This window comes from Tamandua tetradactyla, chromosome 13 (genome assembly GCF_023851605.1).
Source record: "Tamandua tetradactyla isolate mTamTet1 chromosome 13, mTamTet1.pri, whole genome shotgun sequence".
Lineage (NCBI taxonomy): Eukaryota > Metazoa > Chordata > Mammalia > Pilosa > Myrmecophagidae > Tamandua > Tamandua tetradactyla.
Genome location: NC_135339.1, coordinates 45162989 through 45181253, shown reverse-complemented (window position 1 = coordinate 45181253; position 18265 = coordinate 45162989). Strand labels below are relative to the sequence as shown.

The 18265-nt window shown below is 37.1% G+C and overlaps 1 protein-coding gene and 1 pseudogene across 2 annotated transcripts in view; both read left to right on the top strand.

The window, feature by feature from the left end:
- The window catches only part of PRKG1 (protein kinase cGMP-dependent 1), a 1184353-nt gene that overhangs the window by 866863 nt on the left and 299225 nt on the right, over window positions 1–18265 (top strand). For both annotated transcript variants that reach the window (XM_077125297.1, XM_077125296.1), the window contains exon 5: window positions 3812–3875. In XM_077125297.1, the coding sequence (XP_076981412.1) occupies window positions 3812–3875 (64 nt within the window). The remainder of the gene's footprint in view (window positions 1–3811; window positions 3876–18265) is intronic.
- LOC143653917 (mitochondrial fission factor pseudogene) lies at window positions 5626–7432 on the top strand (annotated as a pseudogene).

Here is an 18265-nt window from a genome sequence, read left to right as displayed (position 1 = left end):
GCCTCTGGAAAACTCTACACTTGTGAAAAAAAAAATAGTGGAAAATAGCACACATCTTTGACATATTACAGAAATAGTGTTGATGCTGAGGACCCTTGTGAAATGGCCTAGGGAAAGCCTGGGGCATCCAGACCACACTTTGAGAATTGCTGTTCCATGTCATTACGTTATTCTATGTGTGCCCCCATTTGGTCCCCCGCCCCCGTGTTTTTATATGGTAGATTACCAGAAATAAAACCCCTAAGACCAATTTAGAATGTGGGATATTTTATGAGACAGTTGTCTCAGTCTCTTCAATAACTCAGTCATGAGGAACAAATGGTGGAAGGTTTATATATAGAATAAAAGACTAAAGAGAAACAACAGCCAAAAGCACTGTGTAAATTTTAACTGGATCCTGGTTTGAAATGAAAAAAAAAAAACAAAAAAACTAATAAAGACACTTTTGGACAATAGGTAACATTTGAATCTGGAATGGGTATTAGATGACATAGAATTAGAGTTAATTTTCTTATTATGATAATAGTATTATGGTTATTTATTTAAGAAAGTGTTCTTATTTTTAGAATATACATGGGGTAAAGTTTAATGATATCTGCCACTTCTAAATGTTTATCAAAAATACATATCTGGGCAGGCCATGGTGGCTCAGCAGGCAAAGTTCTTGCCTGCCATGTTGGAGACCCGGGTTTGATTTCCCATGCCTGCCCACGCAAAAAAAAAAAAAAAAAAAAAAATATATATATATATATATATATATATATATATATATATATATGTATACTGCTCTATACATACACATAGAAAAAAAGATGGATTGGGCGGGCCACAGTGGCTCAGCAGACAGAGTTCTTGCCTGCCATGCTGGAGACCTGGGTTCGATTCCCAGAGCCTGCACATGCAAAAAAAAAAAAATGGATGAATGGATCGAGGTAGATAAAGCAAATAACAGGATGTTGGCAGTTGTTGAGTCTGGGTGGTGGGAACACAGGTGATCTTTGAACTACTCTTTAAGCCTTTCAATTTATTTGATGATTTTTCAAAACAAAAAGTTGGGAAATTAATGAAGTCACTAAATCAAATATAATTAATATTGTTGAATAATATTTCTAGATCATTGTCTGAAGGAATTAAGTACTTTTTTGAAAGTCATATAAAGGATTTTCTAGTATCTGTACTTTAGAGTGTGTAGCCCCGTAAGTGGTCAACATAAGAGACATACAGATGAAAATTTAATCTTTTCTTCAAGAAAGGTAAACTCTTCAGGTCCTAGTTGTCTTATCTGTAAAACGGATAACAATAACAATGCTCATTTGATAGAGTTGTTGCAAAAATAAAATTTCTATTATCTATAAAATCCCCAGACAAAGAGATAGCACTGAAATCTTATCTTCATTTTGTCATTGCAAATTCCAAGTCCTTGCTTTATTCAATTAGGAAACCAATGGAAAACTGCTACACATTAATTCATCCCTATTATATAATATATAATTATATAAAATATATATAATATATAGGTATATTCTATAACTTCAGGCCTATTGCAAGTCCTTAGGGAACCAAAAACATTTTAATATGTTGATAATTATTACTTGTAATTAGCAAATAATTAGTATTTTTTTACATAAATGAAAATATTCTTCTCCAGCATTTAAATGTTTTCTCTGGAAGTTTGTCTTTAAAATTATTTTACCTTAAGTTCTCTAAACATAGACAACCTTGTCTTGAATTATCAAATGTCCTGATCAGAAGTCTAAACTGAATATTGGAATTATTTGAGAAAATCTAACAAATAAATTTCATAGGTAGAATTACAAACTGTGAATATTCTCAACTGTTCAATTCTTAATGTTCAAGCTATTAATGAACCAGTAATTCTTAGGAAGCAAATTAATTATATGAGAGAATTTCTATTGTTTGGAGATACAGAGTTCTTAGGATTTTAAAGATGCTACAGAAGTATGTCCAGAAGTAATTTATAAAAGTAAAGACAGTGATTTTTCTACTAAATGATTTCCATTTTGTTCAATCCAAAAAAGCTTCAGTTATTACTGATATTTTATAGTGTTTCTTCTTAAAATTCATCCTTACTTTCATTAGTAATAAATGCTGCTTAATGTTATAAGGCAATTTAAGTAGCATTTAAAATTATAAAAGGTAATATATTTAAAATGCCATCTTAAAACTTAATGTGTTTGTTTTCATTAATGTGTAATGTGGTCAAGCATATATTAAAATTTCCCTCATGGATGAGCACTCTCATAAAATAAAAGTACTGTAGTATGGCTTGACATAGACACAGCAAAGATTAAAATAAAAAAATCTAGCATAAAAGTAATAGGCTTGTCTAGAAAAGGGAGCCAATTATAATAAAATGAGAAAAACTCAGTAGTAGTTTGTGTTTTCTGCGAATACCCACCAGGATATAGAAGCAATCTAATTATTCAAGCATTTTAGAAGAAACTGAAATATAGCTCATTAAAAGTACAAGGAAGGGCTTTATTTTTCAACCTGCATAATCTATGGAAGCAGCTTCTATCTTCTTCTGTCTCTTTGTGATATCTTACATCCAGCTGCTGAAATGCACTGGCTCCTGGAAATTAAACCCACAAGTCCAGACCACAACAGTTCATCAGGGAAAACAAATGGTCCTGGGTGAATTGTTCACCTCTTCACAAAACCTTGGGATTTTATCAATAGCTTTATCCCAAGTAAAATGGAAATGAGAATAATTAGCAGCAAACTTTCATGCTTATATCTAAACAGCATGTTATGCGTTTTAAAATGTATCATTCTAATCAAACTGGAATTATTCTGTAGGTCAAATATCAAAGGGCATGCAAATGTATATTAGCTCAATTTTAGAAAATTCCCTATTAAGAATTAAGAAATGACTAGATGAGAATTTACTTCCACATCCTCATTAAATTTTTCCAGTGGAACTTCAGAAATTATACGTTCATGATTTTTTTCATTTAAGTCATTACTATTTTAACATAAAAATAAGTTTTGTTGGCTTGTGCATTCAATTTTATTCAGTATAGTATTTCATTTACTGCTCCAAGAGAGAAATCAGCAAAGGACATAGGAAGAAGGGAACTAATATTTTGAGTGGTTATATCCTTTCTGGTCTGATCCTTATAATTGTCCTAAGATGAGTTCACATATCCATGCTTTTGTCACTTCATTCAACACATGTGTTGAGTTTATATTATTTGTAAATCACTGAAAACACAGAGATGAGCAAGGCAGATACACTTCCTCTTCGAGTGGAGTTTTCATTTCAACAGGGAAGACTTGCAGAAACAAATAACAGATTATTTAATTACAGTTATAGTGAAGAAGAGAAGAGCTCACAAGAGGATCCAACCTAACTGCAGAATGGTTGGGTTGAAAGTTGAAGAACTTTCAAAATGTGAATGAATGCTTTTGGTTCTGAATGTATGATCAATAAGGCTAGGTCCTGAAGGATACATTGGAATTGGATTAGAGAGCCGTGTATGTAGAGAGACGGAGCTGGAAGGAATCTGGTGACAGCAAACTCACAATGGAGAGGTGGTTTTCTCCCCATTATTGCGAGGCACACAAGGGCATGTAGAAAAAATGTAAGTGGGGTTTGAAATCAGTTCTGTCCAACTTTCAGGTTTTTCTAGGATAACATGTCTCACCTCTGTTCGACTGAAATAATGCTTACGTGATTGTTTTGCTCTTCATTTGCAGATTTTTTTTTCATTCAGAGATATTAGCTGCTTTATTTGTGAAAGTAGGTGCTTTTCATGCCTTCAAAATCATTCTTTGTTTTGTTTTTCAGCGTTCCAACGTTCCAGAGCCTTCCTGAGGAGATCCTTAGTAAGCTTGCTGATGTCCTTGAAGAGGTAATGATTTCTAGCTCTTGAATTTTTTAAGAGGGTACTCAGCATGCACTGTTGGCTTCTTCCATGGCCATGTGATGACAAGTCACAAACCATAGATGGATCTTTTAGGTTTTGCTTTCTGTTTTCTTTAAGCTCTGAAATGAGCTACAGATTCGGCTTCAAATGAAAAGCAGCTCAGCATATCTGACATTTATATACAGAGAGAGAAAGGCTTTTCCTTATGGTGAATATGATGTTCCTTTGAATTCCCAAAATGGGAGATGGTATGCTTCTCTCTTATTTTAATCAATGTGAAGCCAAATTGTAGTTACTGACACTGTGAAGCTTCGGATTGAACAATTAACAACAGAAAATAGCAGTTGGATGCTTAATTTATTAGCATATATATTTATTTCATGTACACCTTTTTATGTCTGAATGTGTCACTGTTACTTATTTTGGTCTGACTTCATCCAGCCATGGTTTTAAAGAAGAGGAGAAACCATGCATTAGGTTTTTCAGTCATGGGCTGCCTCTTTGAAATTCATAATTGAGCCCTGGCAGATCCTCTGCGCAAGCCAGTGAGCTCAAGGTCACATTTAAAGCAGATTGGTTTTAGTGCCTAAAGTTGTCCTCCTAAAGATATTGGGTATGTGACTTCTGTTTCAGGTGGGATTGAGCAAAAATTATCTTTTCCCTTCTGTTGAGAAAGCCTAGATGGATGAGTGGGTATTTGAGAACGCTGAAGAAACCCTAGCATTCTCAAGTGGGCAATGAGGGAACAGAGTTAGCATAAATCAGACTCAGCAATCAAGAAATTAATTCAAGAATTTAGAAGGCTGGTCAGGCAGTTCAGGCAAATCTACATGGCAGAGATAAGTCAGGCGAGGGATGCCTTCCACGTCAGATTCACTCATTTTTCTTCATTCATTCGGCAAATGTCTTGATGTTTACATTTTCAAAGAGAGATGCGTATTAAACAACCAATTGCATAAGTGATTAAAAACTTTGTGAAGTAAAATATGATGCGCTAAAGTGTTTAGTGGCTTATGAGAACCGACATAGTCTGGGATCCTGGAAAGATTTTTGAGGAAATATGATGAACCTAGCTCTGCAAACTAAGCAGGAGTTGGCTAGACAGAGGAGGGCTGTGATAGGCAGAAGCAACCAAATGGATGGATAAAGCCTGTACTAGTCCCCTGTGGCTGGAATACAGAATATGCCAGAGATAGAATTCTGCAGGGCCTAGTAGGACAAGGGAGATACTTTGAATTTCATCCTCCTGGCAATAGGAAGCCTTGGAAGTCTTTTTTTGAAGGAGGGGCAGGATTGGATTAAAAATTTTAAGGAACCTTCATTTTCAGAGGAAACTGAATTGGATAAATAGAAGTGAAGTAAGTTGTAAATATTTAGCCTTAGGGCAAAGGGTGGGCTATGGGAGTCCTTCCCCACTTGCACATTTTTTGCAGGTGAATTGCCCTTCAATGTATTCAGAATCGAGATTTCATAGAGGTTGTTTTTATTTCTTACAAAAGTATTTGTTGAACACTACTGCATTCCTGTGCTCGTTCAGGGTCTGGCCATGCAGCCATGAAATCAAAACAAAACAAAAGTCTCTGCCTTTAGGGAGCCTTCATTATTGGGAAGGGGGCCAAAGGGGAAATAGACAGGAAAGAGTAAATAAGTTTAAAATATATATGGCATATTCAATGGAGGTAAATGCTAAGGAGAAGAATTAAGTAGGAAAGGAGGAGAGGTAGAGTTTGGGGGAGTAGTACTTTGTAACTAGGGTTGTCAATTGATTCAAGTCTTGGGAAGGTCTCTCCACCCCCTGTGGGCCACTCTGGCCAGTGCTTTGCCCCAGGGCCTTTTTGCGCTCGGTTAGCAGCCTCTGAGAGCACCCACCCGAGAGCACCCACCTGAGAGCCCCAGAGCCAGCCCCTCTAGCAGGTCCAGCAAGACAAAAGTGATTCTAAATCCATCACATACACGTTGACGCAAATTAAAGGATTTAATACGAAGCACAGATGATAATGCCGAATAGCAAGTAGTGGTTGTATACGTTTGGTGAGTGGGACAGCATTTCCTTCTCTCGCTGCTGCTGAGATGGCGGAAATTAGTCTAATTCAGTAATTCAGACCCTCAGTGAATGAGGGTCCCAGAAAAATTAAAGATAGCACCACCAAATGCTGACATGGAACAAGGATTCCAAGACAGAGTTCCAAATGCTAGTGCCATCATGCAGGCTCCACAGAGGATTGCTGTAGCAGGAAATGATGAAGATGTTCCATTTTCAAGACCAGCAGATCTTGACCTTATTCAGTCAACTCCTTATAAACCTCTGGCATTGGAAACACCTCCTCGTGTACTTACACTAAGTCAAAGACCACTGGATTTTCTGGATTTAGAAAAACACCCTCCAACCCCTCAAAATAAAGAAATCCATGCAGTTGGCAGACAAAAAAGTATGCTCTATGAGCGAAAATGTTGTTCACCAAAATGGACAAGTGGTCAGAAATGATTGCATGTATGGCATTTCAAATATAGGTACGTCAATTGAAGGAACTTCAGATGATACGACTGTTGCAGATGCAGCTTCGTTAAGATGACAGATAATCAAACAAAACAGACGTCTACAACTTCTAGAAGAGGAGAACAAAGAATGTGCTAAAAGAAAAATGGTTATGTATTCAATTACTGTAGCTTTCTGGCTGCTTAACAGCTGGCTGTGGTTTCACTGCTAGAGGTAACCTCAGCTTTCAAAAATATCTGTCTCAACAGCGGGAAATATAAAGAATTTGTAGACTTCTTTGTTTCTGTCCTTGCATTACATGCCATTATATGCCATTTTATAGTTGATATCCTGAAAATGTGATTCTTCCAGAAAGGAAGAGGAAGGACCTAGATTTGCAGAAGTAAAGGTATATTCTGCCTCTCAGCTGTGCTCACTTTTAACCAGTTCTGCAGGAACACCTACTAAAAAATTTCCCTTTGCATGTTTTATAAATAGGCACCAGTTTGTTTTTGATAGGAATTGATGTTTTGCCTCATCAGTTTGCACTACTAATTCTCTGAATGAGAGAGAATGCATAGAGAATAGATTTAGAAAAGTATCTGTAAAAGGGAAACAGGTCTTTATTTTGTTTTGTTTCTCTAAGTTAAATTAGACATTTTGTTCAAGACATTTTTGCATCTGCAACTCAACATTAACACTTTTTGCAGTCAAAGTCTGATGTCAGATTTAAGAGAAATAAGCCACCCACTAGTTCATGATCACCTTCATTAAGCACCTGTACAGATTAAATTAAAATAGCTCCTGACATTTCAGCAGTTACTTAGTATGTATGTAATATGTGCATCCTTATTTTCACTTTAGTTTTGCCGATGGTTTTCTATAAAAAAAACATCTTTACTAAATCCATGTGTGAATTATTTTAAAAACTACAGAATAAGGTACAAACATAGTATATTTAATAAACTGTCAAGCAAAGCAAAAAACAAACAAACAAAAGTCTTGGGAGGAAGTGGGAAGAGTTGGAGCCAAGGGAAGAGTCAGTTCAAAGAGTGTGGCTGGGAGTTTGAGGCATCGCCAGGGGGCAATGGGACGAATTGGGGTAAGGGGTCAGATGAAGGTATGGTGGAGTATTTTAGGAACCAGCAGATCTTGTAGGTCCATAAAACCTGTGGGAAGAAGCAAAGTCAGCAGTGTAATCAAAATTACAGTTTTTTTTTGAAGGAGAAACTGCTCCAGCAGGGGGATCCCAACCTGGGGTGTGGGGGTAGGGTATCAGAGGCAGGTGGGGCGTCAGGGAAAGTCTCAATAGCCATCTGTTCACTGATACTTATAAAGGCATTTAGGGAAGTTCCGCGGGGCTGGAGGGGTGGAATGGGGATGGGGGGGTGGGTCCTTATTACACGGAGGGGTCTTTCAAAGCAGGGAACAGATATACATTCATTAACAATGCACGTAATTGTGCATTCTGATATCTATCTCTACTGGGCCAAATCTGGTTTATCACCAGCTATTGTTATGGGCATTTCTGTATTGTGTGTTCCATTTCTCTTGGGAAGCCCTGCAGGACAACTGTTTTTGTCTTCTGGAAAATCCTTTCCCAGAAAGAAATCCCTCCTGGCAATACCCAATCAGGTGGTCTTTTTTATTTTAGTAAACAGGACTTTGCAATTGTTCTGTGCAATGGAAGCCATTGGATGGCTGTGCAGTTACTTAGAGTGCAGTGGAAGCCATCGGACGGCTCTAAGAAGAACAATGAAATTATCTGCGTAGATTTTTAACAAGATTGCTGTTGCTGCTGTGTTGAGAAAAGATTAAGGAGGCTGCTGCATTAATCTAGGGAAGAAATGATACTGGTTCTGTATGTGGGGTAAAAGAAGATTGAGAAATGGTCAGATTCTGAATGTGTTTTGAAGGAGTGCTGAAAGACTTGTTGCTGTAGATATGCGGCATGAGAGAAAGAAATGATTCGAGGTTTATCTCAGGGTTTCTGACTTGAGTGACTGGAAGGATGGAGTTGTTGTTAATTGAAATAGGGGACATGGGAGGGGGTGGGCTGTGATCAGAAGCCCAGGAGGATTGAGGACAGAGAAGGTACAAGATAATTGTCTAGAAAAAGGAAAGAGTGGATGTACCAGGGAAATACAACATGATTGCCAGGCTTTAAGACGCCACTTGATGTCCCTGATCCCAAATCTAAAGTGAGACTAGCCAATTTGATTGTGTGTGACTTTTCAACTCCACTTATTCTCCTAGATTCAAGTTCCAAGCAGGCAGAGAATTGGATTACACCAGGATTTGCTTTGCACAGAGTGAATGAGTGATTGAGAGAGGGACCAAGGAGGTGAGGGCACACGTGAGGAAGTGGTTGACATGACTGACCCCCAAATTTAAACCGAGCCTGGGGAAAAGGAAAACTGGAGGTGGGAAGGGCCAAAGAAAGGTCGTAGTATTCATGAATTTTACTTTTACTCTTGTGACGATGAAGAATTTTTGGAGTTGTGTTATAAGGAAGGATGAACTGAAAGATACTGAAAATGTTTTTGTCACTAGGGACTAACTGTGATTCTACGACCCATGGAACCTCAAGCCTCAAATGTATAAATTCTTATTTCAGGGCTTATTGAGGTGAGCTTTCCTATATATTTATTGGTCTCCCTCATCTGTATATGAGACCACAGAGTGACACAGAATGTTGTCATACTTGATTCCTATGTTCAGAAAAACTCATGAGAAAAAGAGTTGGCTGTGTTTATCTCTCTGATGGTTCTGACCACCATGCCTGCAACCTCTGTACATGTAAAGCAGTTTTTTCAGTTGGTTCTTCTTCTTTTGGCTTTTCTGGTTGAAAGCAGTGAGGGACTGATTCTCTGGTGGCCTTGTTTCCTCATTGTTGTTGTTTTTTAAACGAATGGAACAGAAACACAAACGTGCTAGCCCCCATCAATCACCTCAAAAGAAAAGAATCAAAAAGAGCCCATGAAATCCTCTGATCTTTTTCTTTCTTTTCCACAGCTGTGTTATGTTTTGCTGAACAATAGCCATAACTCTACAGATAATTCTGACCAAAGAAATGTTTTAGTATTTCATGTCAGATTTTCTAATCAGAAGATGCCTTAATTCATGTTTGGATTCTGTGAGCCATAGTAAGGTCTATACCGGAGCGGAATGAAATGGAAACAGATGATTAAGCACCTACACATTTGTTTTTGAAACATAAAAAGGAAGTAAACAGACAAAATGTGAAGTAGATAAATAAATACACTATCCAGTGCGTGGAAGTGTTCCACTCAAGCTGAAAAAAGAAACGCAATGAGAAATTAGATTATATCATGTATTAGATAATGTGAAGCAAATTTAGAAGAACAAAAGTGATACCAATGCCTCATAGCATTAAAGGGAAGTTTGCTTGCATGATAATTGAGCTGTCTTTCTATAAAGCATCCACAAGAAGATGAATCCAGATCATTTTGAAAGTCAAATGCTGTTATTATAGTTTTCAACAAAGAAGTCTGAAGCCTCATTTACTTGGCACATATTTATGGAGCACCTACCATGTGCCAGAAATTGTTCAAGACCAAGGGATTCAGGCAGGGCTCTGCTGTCATGGAGTGTGTGTTCCATTTGTTGGTACAGATCATAAATAAGGAGGACAAATTGCTTTGAGTGAGAATGCCACTCTCTGTTGGATTAGTAAGGAACGGCCTCTCTGAGTAGGTGATTTTAAAGCTGTGATCTAAATAATGAAAATGCATTTATGGAGTGCCATGTGTACCAGGCAGAGGGAAATGCTAGTATAAAGTCTTAAGTTAGAAATGAGTTTGCCATCTCTAAGGAACAGAACCAAGTTTTATAGGGAGCAGTAACCAGATGGGATAAAGTTAGAGTAAAATAGGCAAAAGCCAGATTGCAGAAAGTTTTGCTGGTCCTAAATAAGGAGCTTGGTTCTATTCTAAATGCAATGGGAGGGTTGTAAGTAGTAAAATGACATGATCTGAGTTATATATTTATAACATCGCTCTGGTAACTGTAAAAAGAATAGATTATAGAGGGACAGGCTGTTAAAAGACTGCTGCAAAATAGTCCAGGAAAGAGTGGAAGTTGTTTTTGTTTTTGTTTTTTTTTTTTTGTATTGTACCTATTTCATTCTTACTTTTATTATGAAACAATACTTCCAGCATAAAGGAAAAAATATCAAAGAATAGGGGCAGGGAATGCAGAGACTGAGAAAAATAAAAAACAACCGGAGAGAAACAGGAGTGAACACAATAGTATAGATAAAGTGATTTAGAAGGGTACAAGTGACTAGAGAACAAATTTGTAATACTTGGGGCATCCTGTTCTAGAGCTGGAAAAGAAGCCTTTATATGAGTCATTTCTATCTTCACATACTCCACTTCCCTCCTTTCCTCTCTGTGATTTCTTGCATGCATTTAGCTGCTGTGTCTTACCTATGAACTTCCTTTTTCTCAGTGTAGCACTTTAATGCCTCTTTCTCCCTTTCCTTATATCAGGTAATAGAACTGTATCCTTTCATAGTGAAGCTCTCATGCCTTTTTCAGGAACATATTTCTCAAGTCCCACTGAGAAGTAGTATATACTTGTAGGTTAGAAGGTTTTCTTGGTGAAAGGCCTATCCAGATCAAACAACAGTTTTTTCTAGGTTGTGTTTTGCAAGAAAAGTTTAAATAATTTACTTGACTTATTAATTATTCACCTTCATTATCACAGCAATATGTTCTGCTTAAACCAGAACTGACTGAAATTAAGTCTTAATAAATATCAGATCATTTTAGGAGTTCCAGATTTGTTTTCCAAGAGAAGTCATTTTATGGTTTGTAAAATAAATTAGAAGGAACTTTTAGGTGGATATATAGGGAATAACAAGCTCTGATTTTATAAATTGGTTTCATTAACCTCTATGCCACCCCATATATCACAGAGAAAGAATGCCTTTGAATGAATTAATTCAGGATTTGAATCTATTCTGAGAATCTAGCAAGTTCCTGTGGGTAAATGAAAAGAACTGAAATTATAAAATATATTCTAATCTCATCCTTCTTACTATAACAAGCTTATGCATTTTCCCTTCTTCCTTCATGAAAACTGTGATTAATTTCTGTAGAAGAATTACATTTATTCAAATGGATTGAACAACTCCTAGCTAATCTCCAGCTAAGAAATAACTCCCTTCAATTATTACCTTCCCAAACACAATGGAGAAAGCAACTATATCTAAACCCTGTATTTAATATACATCCAGATGACATCTTTAAAGGAAATGGCAGATAAAAACAATTTCTTACAGAGAAGAAGAGCAGAAGTTATCCTCATCTCATGCCACAAACGGTGCTTGAAAATTAATTTGAACACCGGTTATGCTTTCAACAGTGGGAAAGTAAAAATTTAGATAACTTGGGGGAAATTGTACTTTACTGAACGTATCAGACTGAAGAACCAAATTAAGTTCACTTTTCACCACCTGGTATAGTGTGTTTGTTTTGTTTTTGTATCTGTGTGAATAGAACTGGGTTATGGTTGCTGTTTAGATCTCCTGATTTTCACATGGAGAACAAAGCATAATGGAAATGGTTTGCTTATATTGAAGCCTACTTCACATCCAGTTTTCTCTTTAAGACACTGGATTTGTTATGCATGATTGTTCTGTAAACCCACAACTTCTCTAATATTAATAATAATAATAACCACTGGATTTCATTTTTTTGGAATAAACTCTTTCCTTCAACAACTTTTAAAGATCTGCAACTCTCCGTGATTGGATCCTGGACATATCTGAGCCTGAATAATGAGTTCCTCTGCGTTGTGTCCCTGAATAGCACATTTATTTATGTTTTTGTTTATTGGATATTTATGCCATTATAACCCTGAAAAGGTTAGGCAGAAAGCACTTCTCAGACTCCTTAAATTATGAAGAGAGACATGATGAGAGAGTAAAAATGGAGAGACAGAAAAAAGGCAGGAAAAACAAGCATTTTTCAATTCACCATTGCTTGCTGGTATGATAGGAAGCAAACAACAAATTATACAACCCAGGGACCATCTGGAAGGAGAATGTAACCGAGGCCCTCCCACCTTGCTGCAAGGTCCAGCAGGGATAAGTTTCTGCTTATGTTATCCATGCAAGTGTTCCTCGGCAGTATCATCTGGTTTTAACATCTTCCCTTTGCATTCTCTCCAATTGTGAGTGATACAGATGTCCCGCCTTTGGTTGAGTTATTGGAGTGCTGCAAAGCTCTTTTTCTGTCTTTTTAAACTGGCCTAGACTTCAGGAAAGAAATTGGTGGGCTATTATTAGTTTTGTTTGAAATCTGTTGTCTAAGACTCAACTTTGTGGTTTTTTCCTTCTAGTTTGTCTCTTGCTATTTAAAGTCAAGCTGGAGGGAATTCAAAGAACCTGCTCTTTCTCAATTGCTTTAGTCTAAAGGACTCTTATTTTGGGAATATGGCAGTCTCTTGTGTTCTCCTTGGGCTCTTTTGGGTCTTCCTTTCCATGGAGCAAATGACTGCCTTTGGATGTACCGAGGTGGAAGTGGTGTGCTTGTGTGCGTGTGTGTGTGTGTGTGTGTTGTGACAGGGAGGAGGATGTGAAGGATATAGGGAGGAGAAATCAAAGGTAAAGGCAAAACCCTCAGGTATTATTAATATTACCATATTTTGTATTACAGAAGAAACTATGCAATAAGAGAAAATGTTTGCAAATCAAATATTTGATCAGGGACTTGCATCCAGAATATCTAAAGAACACATAACTCAATAAGAAAAAGCATTAATAATTTAATTTAAAAATGGGGAAAGGATCTAAATAGACATTTTTCCAAAGAAGATATATGTATAGCCAATAAGGGCATGCAAAAATGTTCAGCATTATTATTATTCAGGAAATGCAAATCAAAACCACAAAGAGATACCACTCTGTACCCATTAGGATAGCTATAATAAAAAAGACAGACAATAGTAAGCATTGGCAAGGATGTGGAGAAACTGGAATCCTCATATATTACTGTGGGATTGTAAAATGGTACCATCTCTTTGGAAAATAGTTTGGTGATTCCTCAAAATGTTAAACACAGGGTTGCTCTATGACCTAGAAATTCTCTTCCTATTTAAGTACCAAATAGAATTGAAAATATATGTCCACACAAAAACTTGTACATGAATTTTCATCAGAGCATTATACATGGTGGTCATAACTCAAATGTCCATCCACTGGAAAAACAAAACATGGTATATCCATAGGATGGAATATTATTTGACTATGAAGAGGAATGAAGTACTAATATATGCCATGTGGCTGACCTTGAAATCATTATGTTAAGTAAAAGAAGCCAGTCACAAAGACCACAAATTTTATGATTCCATTTATATGTAATATCCATAAAAGGCAACTATATAAAGAAGGAAGGTCTATCACTGGTTGAATATGCTGGGTGTGGGGGCAATGGGAGTGACTACCAACAGGCATGGAATTTACTTTGGGGATGATGAAGATGTTCTAAAATGGAGTTGTGGTCTTGGTTGCACAGCTCAGTGAATACACTAAAATCTATTGTTGAATTGTTCACTTTAAATGGGTGAATTTTATAACATGTGAATTATAGTTTTAAAAAGTTGTTAAAAATAGAAGTAAATATGGAATTCGATTCTAGTTTGATCATGTCAGTGAAGGACAGGTACAGGTTTATAAAGAGGATGTCTCCTTGGGAGCCCTAATCAGGGCCTTGTTTTGGGTTGGGATGAAGCATTTTCATGCAACCAGTTCATGCTTAGGAAAAATGAGCTGAAGCAAATCAGGATTCAAAGGTAAATTTAGTGTTTTGACTCCTTGGCTAATTTGTAGGCCCCCGGACAAATAAGATTTCATAGATCTTGATTATACTGAGAATTTTCCAAATAATTCTATGTGTTTCTTTGTTATAATCACACACAGCATACAGTATTGAGTTTTCCTCGAAAAAGGTAACTTGAAAAGTTTCTTTTGAGTTGAGTACTTTTTTTTTTTTCCCCAATCAGGAAAGGGCAAATGGAAAGATAGGGTAGTTTCACAGAAGTACAGCAATTGGGATTAATCAAGGAGATTCTATTGAGAGGCGAGGAGGCTTTGGTCTATTTCATTTTTCCAGATTTAGCTTGTGCCAATGCTATAGATTTACCTTGTTGTGCTGATATTCCCTTGCCAGATGTGATCATTTCCCTAATAAAGACAGAGCAGGATTTATCTAGTAACTAGAACAGTAAACAACCTGCCTTTCTACATGCCTTCCAGAAACCTTCATTAAGAGACTGGTCTTGTCTTCAAGAAAGGTTAAGTTTCTAGTGGGAAATGCATTTAAATGAACTCATAATTATGTTACAGTGTGTAGAATTCTCCGATTGGTGAAAATACAGAGTGTATAAGGCCCCATACAAATGGTATTTAACTCAGCCTAGGGAAATCAGAGAAGGCTTTCTGGGGAAAGTGATATTATAAGCTGAGATTTAAAAGGTGAGGAATTACCAGTCAGGTTAAAGGGAAGAGGTGGGAAGAGGATGCCAGGCTCTGGCACAAGATAAAACCAGTATAAAAGTCCAGATACTAATTTTGGTTTGGCTTTCTTAGGCTCCAAAGAAGGTATATTTTATTTGCCAAATTTCACTATTTTCAAACAAATACTCTCAGCAACGACTATAAATCAGTAAAGCTAAGGGATAGAGGATGATTTCTTTGAGTTGTTAACAGTTTGAAGAATGTTAAGAAGATTTAAATCACCTCACCTTTTCCAAGACTTCCCTGACCAATTCCTTCTCACCCTGAACTTTCCCCCTCTTTAAGTTTCATTTTTACTTACATGTATATTCTCTTCTACATGGTACAGGACATTCACAGCTTTTCATTTTCCCTCAGCTTATCTCACTAGAGTTGAATGGGTGGCCCTATGCCTGATAAGCAAGGACTCAAAATATCTTAACAGGTGGAACTTTTGGGAGGAATCTGCTAAGATGAGGCAATTGGAAAAAAAGAGAAATGTACAGTTTCGCTCACAATAAAGAGAAACTCATTCTAGAAGTATAGGATTGAGGAGATTTGGTGGAATGCAGGCAATTGCTGAAAACAATGTAAGAAAACAAGTGAAATAATCTAGAAATGTACCATGGAGAAGAGTTTGGGAGGGTACTGGTTTCTTTTTTAATTTAGTAGACGTTGTCCAAGTGTTAAAACCACAAGGAGCTCCATTTCTTAAAGACAATGAGACTCTGGACAAATTACTTAATCCATCTGTGTCTCATTTGTAAATTGGGGATTATAGCAGTTATTGCCTCTTGTAGTATTGCTGTGGGGAATAAATCATGTAACTAATATAAAACTCATTAAGTATATTAACACATAATTTGAGATGTTTCCCAATCCCTTTAACATCTTAGCATATCTAGAAAATAATATTTATCCTGCATGCAAATGAGATTCCTTATGACTAGAAGCTACAGTTAGGGGGTTTGGCTTCCCCTGGCATTACTGGCCCTCTACTTGGAGGGCTGAGGGGAATTTGGCAATGTCTGGAATACATTTTTGGTCATCACAGTTGAGGGGAGGGGACTGCTATTGGTTCTAATGGATAGAGGCTGAGATACTCTAAACTTCTCAGAATCATGGGACAGTCTGAATAACAAAGATGCCATATGTACAGAGATTGAGAAATCCTACTGTAACCCATATGTGTAACACTACTTGGAAAAAATTCTGCGAAAAGCATTATGAAGAAAATAAAATAGGCTAATGTGATGGAGAGTGCCAGGGAGAGAAGGACCACTTGCTAGGGCAGTTAGGGAAGTTATCTCTGAAAAGGTGATGTTTGAGTTGGGACTTAACTGATGAGAAAGAGACAGTGTTGCGAATATCACGGATGGCAAAGCACAGCACAAAATCTTAAGTATTAACAAAAAATAATGCATATTTGAAGAGCTGCCACAGAGAAGAAATTTAGCTGGTATGTTGTAGGTACTTAAGCATTTATGTGGTGATTGAACAATATTGACTTTTAAGCTTCTAACACTGAGATTCTGTATAATTACATCTCAACAAAAATCTTTCTGGCTGTGAGCCTGGATCACTTTCATTTCTCTCTGTCTACTGAGCTCCCTCTTTCCCATCTTCCAGATCAATTAAGCTATTGTTATCCATTCCTTTAAATTGACTTCTAGTTTTGTGTAGATTGACCCCTTTCCACTGTAAGTCGCTTAAAGGCAAGACATACACTGGTATTTCTTTTTGCTTGGTGTGAGTGGGTAGTTGCTAATGACAGCAGTCACATCTTCTACTTATCAGAGCTGATTCTGTGCAAACTAAAAGCTTTGTGCAAAATTGTCCCCTTTAATTCCACTTGAGATGATGATGATGATGATGATGATGATGATGATGATGATGATGATGATGATTATCACTTTTACTATTACTATTCCCCACTGACAGATAAGAGAACCGAGGCTTAGGTCATAAAGCTAAAAAGCAAATGGGGAAGCACTTCAACCCAAGCAATCTGATACTGGAATTGACACCTTTAATTAGTATCACGTCGTAAAAACTTGTAGGATAAATGAAAAGCAAAATTTTATTTTTCCTCTCTCCCCATCCTTATAAATAGAAGGTGCATTGTTCTGAAAATGTTTACTTCTATATTTTTTATGACAGTAGTTCATTTTTTCCCCAGTCAGCATTTTAAATTTGTTATGACAAGAACCCATTTTATTCTATCCACAAGCCCCCAAATAAGGCATTTCTAGTCGTTTTATTGCCAGAATATGTATGCTTTACTTCGTGCTGCTTGTAATTCATTAAAATGTATGTGCTCTGCAAATAGGAAACCAATCTGCAATAAATCAGCTTTTTAGAAAGCTTTCATAGAATGTGCTTGAAATGGTTGCCACATAAGAATATGCAAACCTGCTTGGTATGTGTGATTTGCTGCCATTTATGAGATTTGTAAACAAATAGTGAATTTGTATGAAACTATAAATTAGTGGTCTGCCTTCAACACATATGTACAATCTCGTTCACAAAATGCCATATAACAGCCTCAGAGTAGATTGTGATGAGCTCCGAACCCCTTTCACAGGGCAGAGTGATAATGTACCTGCTCCAAATTAGACAGACTGCCCTGACTATAAGAAAATGCAATCCAAGGTTTTCAACTCTCCTTCTTTTTAATCTAAGGCATCTCTGTATCTGCCAAAGAACCTAGCTCAGGAGCCCATTCATAGTAGGCATCCAAGTAAATCAATCAAGAGTAGAAGCCCACTTGTGCTTGCAGCACTCCGATAAGAATTTAAAGATGGGGAAACCAGTCGGGCTTTCAGTTTTAGCTTCCAAATACAAAGCTTGTCCACGCTGGGGAGAGTTATAAAATAGCTTGGAGCTGGGGATAGTGGAAGCATTTGGTTCCAGGTCACCCCATAACCCTTTGGTTACATAGCACCCCTCTGAGTCCATGGCAAACTCAACCCTCCACCAGGCTTTAGGCTAGTGACTGCAAGACTGTTTCTCGGTAATCAGGCTCTGGACCAGTGCAGGCACTATTTCAGGCTTGATCAGTCATCAAATGCCAGTCATTGTTTATGAGGAATAAGCTATGACCAGCCCAAATTTAAGGAGATGGTAGTTGTGTGAGAGAGGTTCTTTCTGCGTAAATCACACCCTGTCATGATCAAGCTCCCTTGATTATTATGAGATGCTATTAGTGAGCTTCTGTTATTTCTCTGGGAAGAGCCACCACTCTCTTTTATTACTTATACCCAAAATTTATTATTTTAATAAAGGTAACCTAGTCTGTCTTGTAAATAGACCTGCATTGCCGCATTGTTCTGCTTGCTTCTCTTTGCTTTGCATGACATTGTGCAATCAGTGCAC